The 15,101-nt window shown below is 47.3% G+C and overlaps 1 protein-coding gene across 3 annotated transcripts in view; it reads left to right on the forward strand.

Moving 5' to 3' along the window:
* The first annotated feature begins 14,085 nt into the window (after positions 1 to 14,085).
* Positions 14,086 to 15,101, forward strand: part of PHAF1 (phagosome assembly factor 1) — a 44,257-nt gene continuing 43,241 nt past the window's right edge. The window contains exon 1 of one of the 3 annotated variants that reach the window (XM_035118226.2): positions 14,086 to 14,180. Coding sequence is in view for 1 of the 3 variants with exons in the window: in XM_035118223.2 (XP_034974114.1) it covers positions 14,608 to 14,648 (41 nt within the window). In the remaining 2 variants the exon portion in view is untranslated. Of the gene's footprint in view, positions 14,181 to 14,373; positions 14,649 to 14,741; positions 14,867 to 15,101 lie in introns of those variants that run through there. The other 2 variants (XM_035118223.2, XM_035118224.2) reach the window with 2 other exon arrangements.

Raw genomic sequence — 15,101 nt, forward strand, 5'->3', positions numbered from 1 at the left:
CAATTTCCAGCGCCGCAGAAATGAGGCCCTGCGCAGGTTTAGCGCAGCGCATGGGGACTCGCTGAGTAGGCGGCTCAGTTCAGGGGCGGCTCGGGGGCCGGTTTAACAACCCCTGTGGACCTCTTGTGGCCCATGGGCCTTAGGTTGCCAACCCCTGGTGTAAACCAAATTGAGCTAGATGGACCAATGGTCTGGTTCAGTAAAAGGCATATTCCGTATTTTTACAATTTCAGTGGGGTGTATATTTGAATACATTCCCACTGGTTTGCACATACTGTACTGTAGAACAAAAGTCAGCATCTGAACTTGATTACACATTTTGACAGTGCAATCTACTTAATCTGTTCTTTCACGTGCCACTGCTTCACTGAATGGTGATAAAATGGAAAAGGAGAGTGAAATGTTTCTTTTGGTGTTAAATATTAACTTCAAATTTGTATTTGATTTGTAATGTTTAAAAGTGCAGTGTAACCAAAATGCAAAAGATAGGAAGAGAATGCACCAGCTGCTTATTTAAAACACACACACATACACTGTTCTACATTGTCATTTCATTTTTGTAAAAAGCACTTACTTGTGTTTCTTCCTGGCCAGTCTCAGGACTTTTTTTTCTTGAAATTCCAAATTCACCTTTCTCTTTCTCCACAGTGAATTTGTTATTGTGGGATTTAAGATCCTCAAAGGTATTCAGCCACATTAGAAATGTTACTGTGGAGATTACAAGCTTGCTTTTTTCTATGTAAAAACACTAGTCCCAGTTCTCCTTATATTAACCACAGAAAACTATTTTTGTGACCAAAGCCCACATGCTAAATAAGATCAAAACTTAGAGCAGTTCTCTTAAACAGTGGCTGCCTGTCGGGGGGACCCGCAACAGCTTTAGGAAATGAGTCATGTGCTTTCCAAACCAAGGGATGCTACAATACACTGCCATTCTCCCACCCAGCTCCTGTACACTATAAGCTGAAAGAATCTACCATGGGAAAAGTTTTGTAAAATAGTTTCCACACAGGAGGAGGAGGATCATGATTTAATAATAATGCTGATAGTGTATATGAGCTCTATTCAACAAATTCAGGGTTTTATCAAAGCAACTAGTCCCAAGCACTGAATGATTACTGTAAAATAATGTGCAAACGGAATATGTAGACCTGATTCTTCCCCAGCTCTGCCTTTATATTATAACACCCCATTAGGCTGTCTCCCTTCCGTGAAGGAGCTCAGAGTCTGTGTATGGCCACAGGTCAACAGTATAGGTGACAGAAATAGTGGCTGCACCAAGGGAACACAGCAAGCTTCACAGCTGAATTGGGGATTTGAACACAGGCCACCTTGTTCCAACACACGCTGCTTTATTGTGCTGGATCTCCACTTGTAAAAAGTACTGTAAGCCCCATGGCTGTTGTTCATGCATGACCAAGGCAGATCAATTGCCATGGAACACAATATTACATATGTTAAAGGTAAAGGGGCCCCTGACCATCAGGTCCAGTCGTGTCCGACTCTGGGGTTGCGACGCTCATCTCGCTCTATAGGCCGAGGGAGCCAGCGTTTGTCTGCAGACAGCTTCCGGGTCATGTGGCCAGCATGATAAAGCCACTTCTGGCGAACCAGAGCAGCGCACGGAAACGCCGTTTACCTTCCCACCGGAGCGGTCCCTATTTATCTACTTGCACTTTGATGTGCTTTCGAACTGCTAGGTGGGCAGGAGCTGGGACCGAGCAATGGGAGCTCACCCCATTGCAGGGATTCAAACCGCCAACCTTCTGATCAGCAAGCCCTAGACCCTGTGGTTTAACCCACAGCGCCACTTGGGTCCCTTAAATTACATATGTTAACCTTGCACAATAGTCCAGTTACAATCCCCTTGCAGATAATTGAAATATTATAAAATTACAAGATCATAAACATGCACCAATAAGAAGAGTCTGGTGAAACAAGCCAATGTTCCATCTAACCTAGCATTTTGTTCTTATAGTGGCCAACCAGATGCCCGGGAAGCTCACATGCAGAACTTGAGCGCAAAGCACTCTCCACTTCTGCTGTTTTCAGAAACTGGTATTTTCAGAAGCATATTGCTTCCAACATTCAGCTTCATCGGATGTGCCCGAATTCTAGTGTCAGAAGTAGCTCTGTAGTTCTGTCCTACCACACTGACTGCTACTGGTGGGCTCTCTCCCTCATGGGAGATCTTCAAGCAGAAGCTGTGCAGCCGTTTGTTGGCATTCTAGCTCTGGGTTTTCAGCATCAGGTTGGACTCGACAGCCCACAATGTCCCCTCCAAATCCTTTAATCCAAGATTTGGGAACAGGTTTGGGAACACAGGTTTGCCGAGGTTGTGTGTAGATCCACCCTGGGTTTGTAAGTTGCTCCACCTTAAACGGGCCGCCAAGTCACAGGATCTGCTTGCATTGCAAGCCTCTTCAAATGCCCTTCTCATGTGTCTTGACAAAGTTTAATTTCTCAACTGTACCTGTCCAAGTGAGCAAACAAAGGAAGAAAGAGAAAAAGGGATTCCTGATTTGCAACTTCCTGCTTTGCATATCAGACAAAAGTTGCTTTTGAGAGAGAATTTGTTTTTCTTCCTGCTCAGATGGGCTGGGCATAGTATGCCTTTGTCACCCTATCCTTTGTCTCTCTCAACCAGGGATGCCCCAGAATATATTTAAAATAGGACAGGGGGCTCATGGTTTTTAATTCTTTTGCTTTAAACGTGTTTTTATTATTATTCTACTGTATGGTAGTATGGTTTTATGTTATTGCAAACTGCTGTGATATATTTGGATAATACAGCACTATATGCATTTTTATATAAATAAATAAAAATGGTGGCCAAAAATAAAATTGAAATTTAATATCAGCACCAGTCACTGCAAAGTACCTTCTCTGAACAGAAGGCATTTCCTTGGGTTTGGCAATGGTGTCAGTAGAAATTACAATAGAAATTCTAAAGAATCTTCTGCCTTCCTAAATGGTCGTTGGCATTTGCCTGCAGCTACGCTTGGATAAGGAAGGTAACGCTGAACTTCCTGGCACAGGAACAAGGATTTGAGTTCCCATCATCCCTGACCATTGGTCATGCTGGCTGGGGCTTGATGGAAGCAGGGGTCCAGCCACATCTGGACGACCAAAGGTTCCCTGTTCCTGACCTAGGAAACAACCAGGTTGTTAGAAGCCGGAAGTGAATTAAAAGGAATGGGGCACAACATATTTTTTTGCCTGCCACATGCCCTCTTGAGCCATCCACAGTTGGAAGCAGGATACTGGGTTACTACCGGTATTACGTATCGGCTTTTAACCTAGTTAACCCAGAGCTAGCCATCGAGGACAGGATTTCCTTTCCTCCAAGTGGCCAAAAGTATAAGCGGTGCTAGCAGAGAAATATGTCAGCAGCTACTGTATGGAGTAAATGCCTTATTAATTTAGTAGGGGGGGGGGGAATCCATCCTTCTATCAGCTGCAGATCTCCCAGTGGGTGTTCGCTGAGTAATGCAGCAACACCCGGTCTATTTTACAATGTGCCACATCTGATATCTGTGTGTGTCTTACCCAAGCCCCGTCCTCTCCTTTCTTGCACAGAAACTCGAGCCTCTGTGTTCCTTTACGAGACTTAAAATTGAAGATGAAATGTGGCCAGCCAAATTCTCCCTTTAATGTACGGCACAGCGAGCATCGTCTCCGACGCAACATGCAGTATATATTATCTGTAAAGTAAACCCTCTTTGAAAAATCAGGAGAAACCCGGGCATCTGTTTCTAATGAAGGGTACAAATTTAGATCTAACTCTGCATGAATCACAGCTTTAAATATATCTGCCGAGGCCAACTTTTGCTACATTCATGCTGTTGTAATGAGCATGAATGGGGAAGCGCTGCGGAAGAAACGGGGAGTTTCTGGATCGTGGCTTTAAATAAGAAATGGGGTGTGCCAGGGAGCAGTTTGCAGGAGCCGCTGCGGTTGACAGCCCTGCCCAGAGCTATTTGATGACCTCACGATCCTTCCACTCACAGAAGCAGGCCGTCCCCCCCCCTCTCTCCCTCCCTTCCAGGCCCACAGCTGGTCCAGAGCCTTGAAGGCTAACCTTGTCCCTGGGTGGGGGATGATGGATCAGCAAAGTTCCCCCAGCATCACGTCAAAGCTACCGATCATCAGCACAGCAGCAGGAGGCGTCTCGCTCTTCCTACCACTTAATGGGTGGGATGAATTCTGCAGAAATCAAAACCAGATTGCCAGGGGTGTGGCGAAGAGAGGCTGCTGCTCTTGCCGTCAGTTTCCCTCCCAGGGCTTTCTTCTCCTCCGGCCTCCCCCACCCCACCCCCATTGCCCGCATTCCGCCCCACTGGGATCTTCATCAAAAGATAATCTAATAAAAGCAGATTTTAGTATTATTTTTATTCTTTCTTCATTCAGAAGGCATGAAAGAGGACCTGAAAGCTTTTGGCTTGCTCTTGATAACTTTTGAAGTAGAGAATTTTGTAGAGGCATTGGTGGGGGGGCGGGGGGACACGACAGATTTTGAGGCTTCCTTGACAAGATAATCCTCGCTTTGGAGAAACATAAGGGATGTCCTTTTCATGCCGCCGTTTTAAATGCAACAGCCTCAAAAAGGATACAGTATTGTAGAGTTGGGGAAAGTTCAGTGAAAGGGCAAAGTAAAATGATCAAGGGGAGCAACTCCCCTATGAGGAAAGATGACAAAACCTAGGGCTTTTTAAGTTTAGAGAAAAGGTGAGAAAGAAAAGGCAGGGTAGATGTATGTAAAATTTAGCAAGGCATGGAGAAAGTGGATAGAGAAAAGTGTTTTTCTCCCTCTCCCATAGCACTAAAACTTCTGGACATGCAATGAAGCTGAATGTTGGAATATCCAGCACAGATTAAAAAGCATGCAGCCCATGGTTAAACTATGGAACTCACTCCCACAGGAGGAGGCAGGGATGGCCACCAACTTGGATGGCTTTAAAAGAGGGTTCAACCAGTTCATGGAGGAGGCTATCAATGGCTACTAGCCACAATGGCTAGGCTCTGCCTCCACCATGGGAGGCCAAGTTGCTTCTGAATACCAGTTGCTGGGAACTGCAGAGTGGCTTTGTACCCGGGTCCTGCTCAGGGCCAGCTCTAGGGGTAGGCTGGGTGGCACGGGGTGCCAGGGCGCCGGGATGGCAGGGGGGCGTCGGGCGGCAGAGCCGGAGCGATCTCCGCACCACGGCGCCCGGGCACCCGACATGCTTAAGACGGCCCTAGTCCTGCTTCTGAGCTTCACACAGGCATGTGAATACAATAGGAATACTACTCCCCCCCTCCAACACACACAGCGTTGCTCTGGGGTAGCATATCCTTCCCCTGCTCCCCCACACCTACCGGTAGTTCTCATCACCATCTTCCCACCCATCTCACTCCCCTGAATTCTGTAAATTCAAGTATCTCCCCATTGCCTGGCATCTTCCTTTCTTCACACTGCAACATTTAGTTACACTTCCCACTTGGTTAAACAAATTCCAGGGTGGTGGTGGTTGTTTGTGGCTTTTCTTACAAAAGTAACTGAAAGCGACCTACATTAAAAACCAATGTAAAACAGCAATAGAAACAAAAAAGGCAATAATAATAATAATAATAATAATAATACCCCACAGATTTTTTTAAAAAACAGGTTGCCCAGAAGGGAATGTAGCCTTTGGGCTACAAAAATGGCTTCTCACCTCTGGCTTGGAACAGGCACAGGAAACACAGAGCTGGTGGGGTGACCAGAGAGGCAGGCAGTCCTGATAAAATGACCCATCACCCACATTTTTCCATTTGCAGACGGGCTGGGAAAGGACTTTGGGGAGAGATCTTAGATCAGTAGTGACGCAATGGTTCACACACCAATGATCTGGGGATTGATCCCTGTCAAAACAGGTCCCGGGGAAAACCTCTGCCTGAGACCCCAGAGCAAAGATGGGGAAGGTAGTGGACAAATGTCTAGAGTTGAAAGGCATGCTGGCATTTCCTCCACATTGCTCTCCATGTCCCTGCCATCCATTTGCTGCCCTCCCTGGAGTCACTTGCATGTGTGTTTGCTGAGACCTGCCCTTTCTCCTTCTCCCTCTTCCCCCTTCTTGCCACTTATCGGAGCTCTGTGGGAAGCCAGGAGTGAGAGCTCCCCCACTCGCTTTGGCTCAGCCTGGCTCCTGTACTTTTCATCACCTTTCTTGCAAACACAGAGAGTTGGGGGGGGAGAGAGAGAGAGAGAGAGAACACCCAGCTGTTGTGGAAATTCACGATTCGAAGCAGATGTGCTCCACACAAGGCCCCAGAGCCTCTGAAAATGCAGCCCACCGCACTCTGCATGTTCACCCAGAAGCATGTCCCTTTGAAATTCAGGACCTGCGCACTGTGGTTTCCTGCAACTGGTATTCATAAGCATGACTGCCGCCTAGGAAGAGCGTAGTCTTCATGGCTAGTGGCCCCTGACAGCCCCCTCCTCCATGAGTTTGTCTAATCCTCTTTTCAAACCATCCATCTTGGTGGCCATCACTGCTTCCTGTGGGAGGGAGTTCCATAGGTTTACTATGTGCTGTGTGAAGGACTTTCCTTTGTCTGTCTTGCATCTTCCAACATTCAGCTCCCTTCAGCTAGATATCATGAGCACAAATCATGGTGAATGCTCAATAAGAAAGATGTCTGGAGGAGTCTTTGCTCTCTGGTAAGTGCATTCAGAAATGGAGCCTTAGGGAAGAAATATCAGGGAGAATCTGAGAACATCAGATTCCTAAATTGGTGTGATCCTTACTGGTCCCCTGGCAGGTGGGTAGGGGAACTTTAAGCCTTTGCCCCAAGCTTTGGTCCTGATGTGGATTGGGGGCTGCAATTTGCATAAGAGGGAGAAAGTTCTCACTGCAGCAAAGAAACTTACCCACAGAATGATTTATGCTCAAGATTCACCAGCCTTTTCAGACCTGGGACCCACCAATGCCCCAATGTGCACTTAGAATCATAGAATGGTAGAGTTGGAAGGGACCCCAAGGGTCATCTAATCCACCCCCCAATAATGTACTTGAAGATCTGCATACTTTTTATAGTGGTTCCTGTTGATGTTATGACCCACTTGAAGTGTGTGGCCACTCACACATTACTAAAATAAAGAAAATGCACCAGCAAGTTTTGTTCTTTTTTAGAAGAAGAAGAAGAAGAAGAAGAAGAAGAAGAAGAAGAAGAAGAAGAAGAAGAAGGAAGAAGAGTTTGGATTTGATATCCCGCTTTATCACTACCGGAAGGAGTCTCAAAGCGGCTAACAATCTCCTTTCCCTTCTTCCCCCACAACAGACACCCTGTGAGGTGGGTGGGGCTGAGAGACTTCAGAGAAGTCTGACTAGCCCAAGGTCACCCAGCAGCTGCATGTGGAGGAGCGGAGACGCGAACCCGGTTCCCCAGATTACGAATCTGCCGCTCTTAACCACTACACCACACTGGCTCTCACACTGGCTCTCAAAACCTATGCTAATTTATACACGTAGCTGCAAATTTAGAACTAATTACTGTAATTCAAATAGAAATATACAGTACATTCCATCTGGTAGAGAAAACTGATTAGGTGACCAGGTTGCCTGCTCAGCCTGCGGTCTGGTTGTTAACTGTGAATAGGTGACACCAAGGCCCCTCCTGCTCTTTCTTCTGTTGGCTCTTGGTAATTAAACTGGATTTGATCCAGAAAACTCTTAAAATGGAATCCACACTATGACCTGCTAGTTGGAGACCAACAGCACAGTACTGAATATGTGAAAAGTACTGTAAATATGTGTATCTGAAGAAGTGTGCATGCACACGAAAGCTCATACCAATGACAAACTTAGTTGGTCTCTAAGGTGCAGCTGGAAGGAATTTTTTTATTATGTGAAAACTTGTTTGCTAAGTAAATGGCTGGCCTTGCCCACAAGGTGGCTCTCTAAACCAATGGCAACATCTCTTCTCTTGCAGTGGAGGGGGGGGGGCGAGGCTTCCTTCCCTGCAACAGTATACATATTGTATTTCCCCTACACTTAAGCCGTTAAAGCTGTGCTCTCAGCCACCCAGCTCTAAACAGAGACAAGCTGTGGAAAAAACCCAGAGAAGCAGCAGGCAAGGGTAAGGCATGACGCCCACCAAACGCTTCAACAGTCTGCTCATGTGATGTGACAATTCAGTTCTAATATTGTGGATAACCAAAGACAAGTGGCTCCAGTCGCCTCTGCAACCTCCCTCTGTCTGCCTTGCCAGGAGGCTGATCATATTGGTTGGATGGAGGCCACCTACATATTCAAACACCCTCCAGCATTTTACTGATGGCGAGTGGGAAGGAGAAGGAAACATATGTTGAAACATCCTTTGTCTCACAGCAAGGCTCACTGTCAGCCATTGCTTCTAGCCTCTGCAAAATGTACAACATGCATTGCATTGCATTGATTTATAAGGTTTCAATTGGCCTGTCTTTGAAGGTTTGGAAACTACAACTGGTGCAGAATTCATTGGCCAGAGTGCTGGCTGCAAAAGCTCACCTTGTGGGGCAGAGTTGCTACGTTCACTTCCTGGCAGGTAGGTCACTGCTGCTTACCAAGAGGCGGAGGAGAGAGGCAGTGGGGAGGTTGGTATGGTGCAAGAACCATGGCAGGAAGGGCTCTGCCAGTGTGTTTGCACCATGTTGACCTCCCCACCACCGCATTCCTGCTGCAGAAGAAACCAGTGAGCAATAATTCAAATTCACACAAAGATGCCATTACTCCCCATGGCCACTAGGTGCCAGCCTTCTTCTACTTTTCAGATATTTGCCGGGCAAGAAAGGAAAAGGGCAGATTATGTAGGTTACAGGTAGGTAGCCGTGTTGGTCTGGGTCGAAGTAAAATAAAAAAATTCCTTCAGTAGCACCTTAAAGACCAACTAAGTTTTTATTTTGGTATGAGCTTTTGTGTGCATGCACACTTCTTCAGATACCCAGATTATGTAGTTTCACAGAACTTGGAGGCAAGTCTATTCATCCTGATGGCCTTTCCCAAACATTCTTACTGGACGTAAACTCTTATTACCTTCAAAGCCTCCCTTGTTTGATTGCATCAATCTGGGGAACCCGCACCATCCATTCTGCCATCGCAAACAATGGGTGATTTAGGGTGGCAGGACCGGCGCTGTGGAACTCCCTGCCTCTTGACATTAGGCAAGCGCCTCCACAATCCTGTTTTAGATGCCTGCTGGAAGCATTTCTCATTCAGCAAAGCCTATCTAGATATTTGATTTAGTTGCACTTGTTTTAAATGTTTTATTAATTCTTATCTTTTGTTTTTAATTATGGGGCTCTGTACCTTTCCTTTCTAATTGGCTTGCCTGTCTGAGATCCTCTGGAGGAGCACTGATAGGTATCCTCTGTGTTACAGAGGCGCTACTGGTTTTAACTGGAAGTGTGGGGTGGATATTGGAGGCACTGTAGGCTACTATACTGGTTCCATTCCTCCCTTCTTACATGGATGACTCCAAAGGTCAGCATTAGGGGAGTGCTCTTTGACTCTCTGGCCCCTGTGCCATAGGGTTCTATGGGGCACTGTTTTGTCTCCACTGCTGTTTAACATGAAGGCAGTGGAAGAAGTCATTGGAAGTTTTGGAGTATGGAGCATGATCAATATGCTCAGGATACACAAATCTTCTCTATAACATCTGAATCAGGAGAAGCTGTGCGAGTTCTAGACCAGAGTTTAATGCAAATGTGAGCTGGACTAAAAAGAAGTACTGTATATGATAATTTATATGCTTAGATGCAAATGGAGAAATATTTGCTTTCGTTTAAACAGGCACACAGAAGTACACCTTGCCCTAGAGAGGAAGACTCTGACCTGCTCAGTCTGACACCTGATGTTCACTGTTGCTGGGCAACCACTTCAAAAAAAATTGTGCTGCTCTCCCTTATCAGGGCTCTTTATTTTTAAACTAGACTTGGACAAAAGAGCCCTTCCAAGGGAAAGGAAATAGGCCCATCGACAGGCCTTCAGATAATGGACTGTCCTCAGTGAAGTATAGCACATGGGCTTGTCGAGTACACCCATTGGAATTAATAAATCCAAGTTAGTCAGGGTCATTAACTTTGATGGGTCTACTCTGAGAAGGACTAGGATTAGATGCCGCCCATAGTCACCCTAGCTGCCAACCTGATACATTTCAGTGTTTTCTGTTCTGTCATATTCCTCCCAAACCTGATCTGTGGCCAATTTTTAAAAATTCCTTAAAAGTTCTTAAAAAGCAGTTGTAGCAGCAGCCTATCTAATGGCAAAACACGAGAGTAATTTTACAAGTGGGGACGGCAACAAAATGTTGCAGTGTGTGGAGTGCCCCATTCTTTGCCCCCTCCTACACGTTTTCCTCCCCCTCTTCCAATAGGCAGGATTTTGCAGCTGCTGAGTAAAGGGGGTACACAGGGGTGCCGACTTGAATAAAATATTGGGGGGACCCAAGTAAGCCCTGCCCCACATAACCGATCACATGACACGGTGCTCACACACCATTTAAATGGCAATGCCCATCAACTTGGGGGCACAGCCCCCTAAATATTGTATTTGGGGAGCAAAGGGACCTCAGAGTTGGTTCCCATGGCAGTGCATCCCGTTTTTGCTGCCTGAGGTGAAACGGGAAGCCATTGCCCTGCCCTAATGCCATCACACCGCCCTCTGTCAAAGCCCCTCTTACCTGGGTAGCACAGCACTGCCCACAAAGAAATGAGATCTCGTGCAGTGCTTACAAGATCTTGCAGAGTGCACAAGATCTCATGGGAACTCACCAGAAACAACTGCCAGCACCGCTTCTCTGTTGGTGGTGGTGAGGTGGGCAGGGCTCCCACGGGAGTGCCACCCCTTTTGGTTTCTGCCACCCGAGGCAGCTGCCTCAGCCTGCCTCAAGGGAGGGCCAGTCCTGCTGCTGAGGATGCTCAGCTCTCAATGGGCTGTTTGTGGGGTCTTCCCCTCACTCCCTTTTGCCTGTGACATTTAGGACAAGTTCCTTTGAAATGATTCTTGGTTTCACATTTATCCACCTCCCTGTGTTATTGCGGGGAGGGTATTGCATAGTAATTACACCAAATTCACTTTTCACAGGCAGTGTATTCTCACACAACGTCCTTTCATATGACATTACTAGTTGGCCTGCCACGCGTTGCTGTGGCTCAGTCTGTTAAATGGAGTCTCAGAGTCCCCCTTCAGACTCCCCTCACCTTCAGAGTCCCCCTGTTTTACATCCCGGCCCCTCCTCCTCCCCCAGCTCATCCCTGTCATTGGCCCCACCCTGTCCCAACCCATTACCTATCCCCCTCCCCCCCAGGCGAGCCCCCACCTCCACTCGGCCCAGTCTGGAAAGCCGAGGCGAGAAGTTTTCCTAGGTGCAGTACCAGTGTAGCCTTCGCTAGAGGGTGCTATTCTGCAACCTCTGCTGTGCTCCCAGCATGCACTTTCATCTTATTTGTGAGTTCTGGACACATGGTTTTTGGGGTTTTACATTGCACAGGTGTGACATCTGTCTTTGAAAACGGTATGGGCTTGCTCTCGTAGTCACATTTGACTTAGTATCGAAATTTAAACGCAATCGGTCAAGCGGTTTCGTTGAACATTGGAGACAAACACACATCCCCAGTTTACACTTTTATATTTATAGATTCTGAAACATCACCTATTACTGCTATTATTGTTATTATTCACAGGTAGGACTGGGAGATATACTTTTCTAAAATTCTAGAGAGCTGCTGCCAGTCCGTGTAGAACAAGGGTAGGGTGTCAGTTTGCAGATTTTCTTTTTTAGAAGTCCTCATGAAAATTTGGCCTTGTTTTAGTGTGAATTTCTCCTAATGTACACATTTCCCTCTATTATAAACATGTTTTCAAAGCACATTTCCCCTAATATAATGCATTTTTATATTTTTTCACTAATATATGCTTTTCTATGCACACTTTACCTTAGCATACATATTTTCAGACATATTACTTTCCTGCAGAACTGCATTGCAAAATTTGGAGAAGTATGTTTTGGTTTGTGGATTGTTTCAGAGAAGTGTGAATGGGGAAGTTTTGCCTTTAAACATGAAAGGAATCAAATTCCTCACGCCATGCCTAAAACCAAATATATACACACAATTAATCAACAAAAATATAACCCCTCTATATAATTTTAATTTGGAACCGATGAAAGTCTCAAACAGATGTCAGTCAGGCCTGGCAGCATGGTGAGGTCAATAGCTTTTCACCTCTGTCTGGGTGAAAGATTTCTCTTTCGCTCAAAGGGAGGGCATAGTACTAGCCCCAGCTGCTTCAGAGAGCTAAGTCCCAACCTGAGGTCTTACTTAGTCCAATGTAAAATCCTGTGGGCAGTGACCTGGGCTAAACAGCCCAATCAAAAACAGAGTCCTACTCAAGACGGAGCAGAAGATGTGTCAGCTCACACCGGAGATGCTTGGATCACCAAAGGGAGGAGATTAACGACAGTGATTAACTGCTATTCATACTCAATCCAGAAACAGGTAAAATACCTAGAATGCTGCTAAATCAGTCCCCTCCCAATCCAGGAGTTGATTTGATTATGTTAAGAGTTGGAGGGCTCAGGTGTTGCAGTTAAGGCTTACTTCACCTGGTATGTGGGGGAACCTACAGATCTGATGCAAAGGTGCCCGTGTGGCAGAACCACCAAATAAAAAAATCTACAGTCATTTGGCTGTGCTTGTGTGTTTTAATGGGCCTATGTAGAATTGAAGTTCCAGAAGCCGGTTTACATTGCAGCAGCAAAAAGATACAAGTGCCAAAGCTCAGCTCTGAGACTAATTCATGGCAGGCATAAGCAGCTGAAGACAGCTGCCTACTCTTCTGCAAACACACAAAAAGGCACCAATTAGATTAGGGAGCAGCAACTAGCAGCCCTGGGGCCGAATCTGCTCCCCTAAGGCTTCCCCACTGGCCTCCAGCACAGCCCTTGATCCTCCAGCACAGCCTTTGCCTCTCACCCTGCAGGCAGAGCATAACAATTGTCACTAACAGTCACTTCCGTGAATTTGTACAATCCTCTTTTAAAGCCATCCAGGTTAGCTGCCATCACTATCCAGTGCAACCGCAGGTTTTGTTTCGGGTCAGTCACTGCTAGATCAGGCCCCATGATCATATCATCATCATCATCATCATCCAGAATGGAGTCATTAAGAGAGTTGGATGACACTTTGTATGCCTCCTTCTGGCAACTCCTGCAGCCAAGCTGGTGCCAAACATATTGCTCTTTTTTGGATCACATCAGCGAGGCCAATAGGGAGGTCTTCTTGTCTGGGCAGGGCAGCGCATACACACTGGCTAGGCTTGCGCCTTGAGAAGGGCACTTTGTTGAGGGGTGGCCGCAGGGAAAGGCCCAACCATCGGCACAGAGCAATCCTTTGGGCATGCATAGGCTAGTCATACGTAAGGGAAATTCCTTACATGCCATGGTTTTAGGGGGTAAAAATGGTGTCAATGTTTTTTGTTGAATTGGCAAAATGTCATGGAAAACCCAGATGGATGGTAACGCAGTGGAAAAAGCAGTGAAAACAGCTCAAAAAGCTTAAAAGCAGTATTTGGGGGTTAGGTTCCCACCAGACAAAAAAAAAAAAGCTCAACAATTTGGATTCCCCCCACCCCCCAAAAAAGACAATCAATTTTACTTTTAGAAATATGGCAACCCTGAACATGCACTTAACCAGCCAGCTCCTTGGCAAGGCTTTGGCGAGCTTCCTCGAACATATCCTACCCTCAGGCGCAGGATCGTAATAGCAGGGTTTCAATCACACATAATAACAAGGACAATGCGGGAGGTTTCCTCTGAGCGCATGCAGAGCGCCCTTCCCTTTGATACTTGGAGGGGCAGAGGAGGCCAAGGAGCAAGAAAGGAGCGGGGCTGTGTCCGAAATAAGCAAGGGGAATGCGGAGATGCCTCTGGGCGCGTGCAGAGTTCCTGCGTGCGCCCCTGGATATAAGCGGGGAGGAGAAGGGGCAAGAGCAGCAAGCAACCGGGAATCCCAGCACCTTCCCCGACCCCCTGGGCGAAGGGGCGGGCACTGCGCTGCTCCTCCTCCTCTCCCGGGCCTTCCCTCCACCAGCGCCGGCCTCCTTCTCCTCCCTCTCGCCTGACGGCCGCGGCGGCTGCAAAAGGCATTTCCCTTTTTTATTTTTTCAGCAGCCGCAAGTGAGGTGAGTCGCAGCCCCGCCAGCCCCCTCCCCCCGCGGGCCCCTCCGGGGCCCCCCGCCCGCCTCCCCGGGGGAGACGAGCGGGCCCCCTCGGCCGCCTCTCCCCCCGGGGGTGTCGGTGGGGCACTGGCACGAGGGGGCGCGAGGAGAGCGGCGGGGGGAGGCTGCCTTCGGTCTGGGGCAGGGAGGGGGGTGCCTCCTTTGTGAGCCATCCTCCCCCCCCCACCTCAGAGTCTCTTTTTGCGCGGATGGGGGTTGCAAAGAGAAAATGGGGTTGCTCCCCCCGCCCCATTTATCAACAGCCTCCTTTTTATTCCTGGGCTTTATTTTTATTTTATGAAGGGAAGGGGCATGTAGAGGAATCGAAAGAGACCCTCCCGCCCCACAGCCGCCTCAGATAACTGTGTTTCTTCAAGGGGGGAGAGAGAAGATGGTCAACCCTCTGGCCCTCCCCACGAGGAGGGGAAATAGGTTTGAGAGTCTTCCCACCAACACTATGGGGGAAAAACCCCATAGTAGCTGGGGTTGAGTGAGGATTTTTTTTGTTTTAAGGTATTGTGACTGAGTTTGGGGGGGTTTTCTTAAGAAATTCTGTTGCCGAAGAGGGGTTGGGTGCCCCTCTCTCTTCAAGGTCTGAATCTGGGGGCTGTAGGGTCCAGGAGTTTGCTTTCCCTACAGCATGAAGGGAGGTATACAAATTAATAGATGGTGATAATGATAATAACAAGTCGGGTTTTTTTTCTGGATGGGTTGGGGGGGTGACAGGAGTTCAGCCCTGAGGGCAGGTACGGTAGTTGGTTTCATAATTGGGAGAGGTTTAATAGTGCCTAAGGGTAGTGAGCTACAATATGCATTCATGGGATGTTGAGCACTATGGAGTATTATTTGGTAGGGTGGGGGAGTTTGTTTTGCATAGGGGGGAAT

Source organism: Zootoca vivipara, chromosome 6, assembly GCF_963506605.1.
Source record: "Zootoca vivipara chromosome 6, rZooViv1.1, whole genome shotgun sequence".
Lineage (NCBI taxonomy): Eukaryota > Metazoa > Chordata > Lepidosauria > Squamata > Lacertidae > Zootoca > Zootoca vivipara.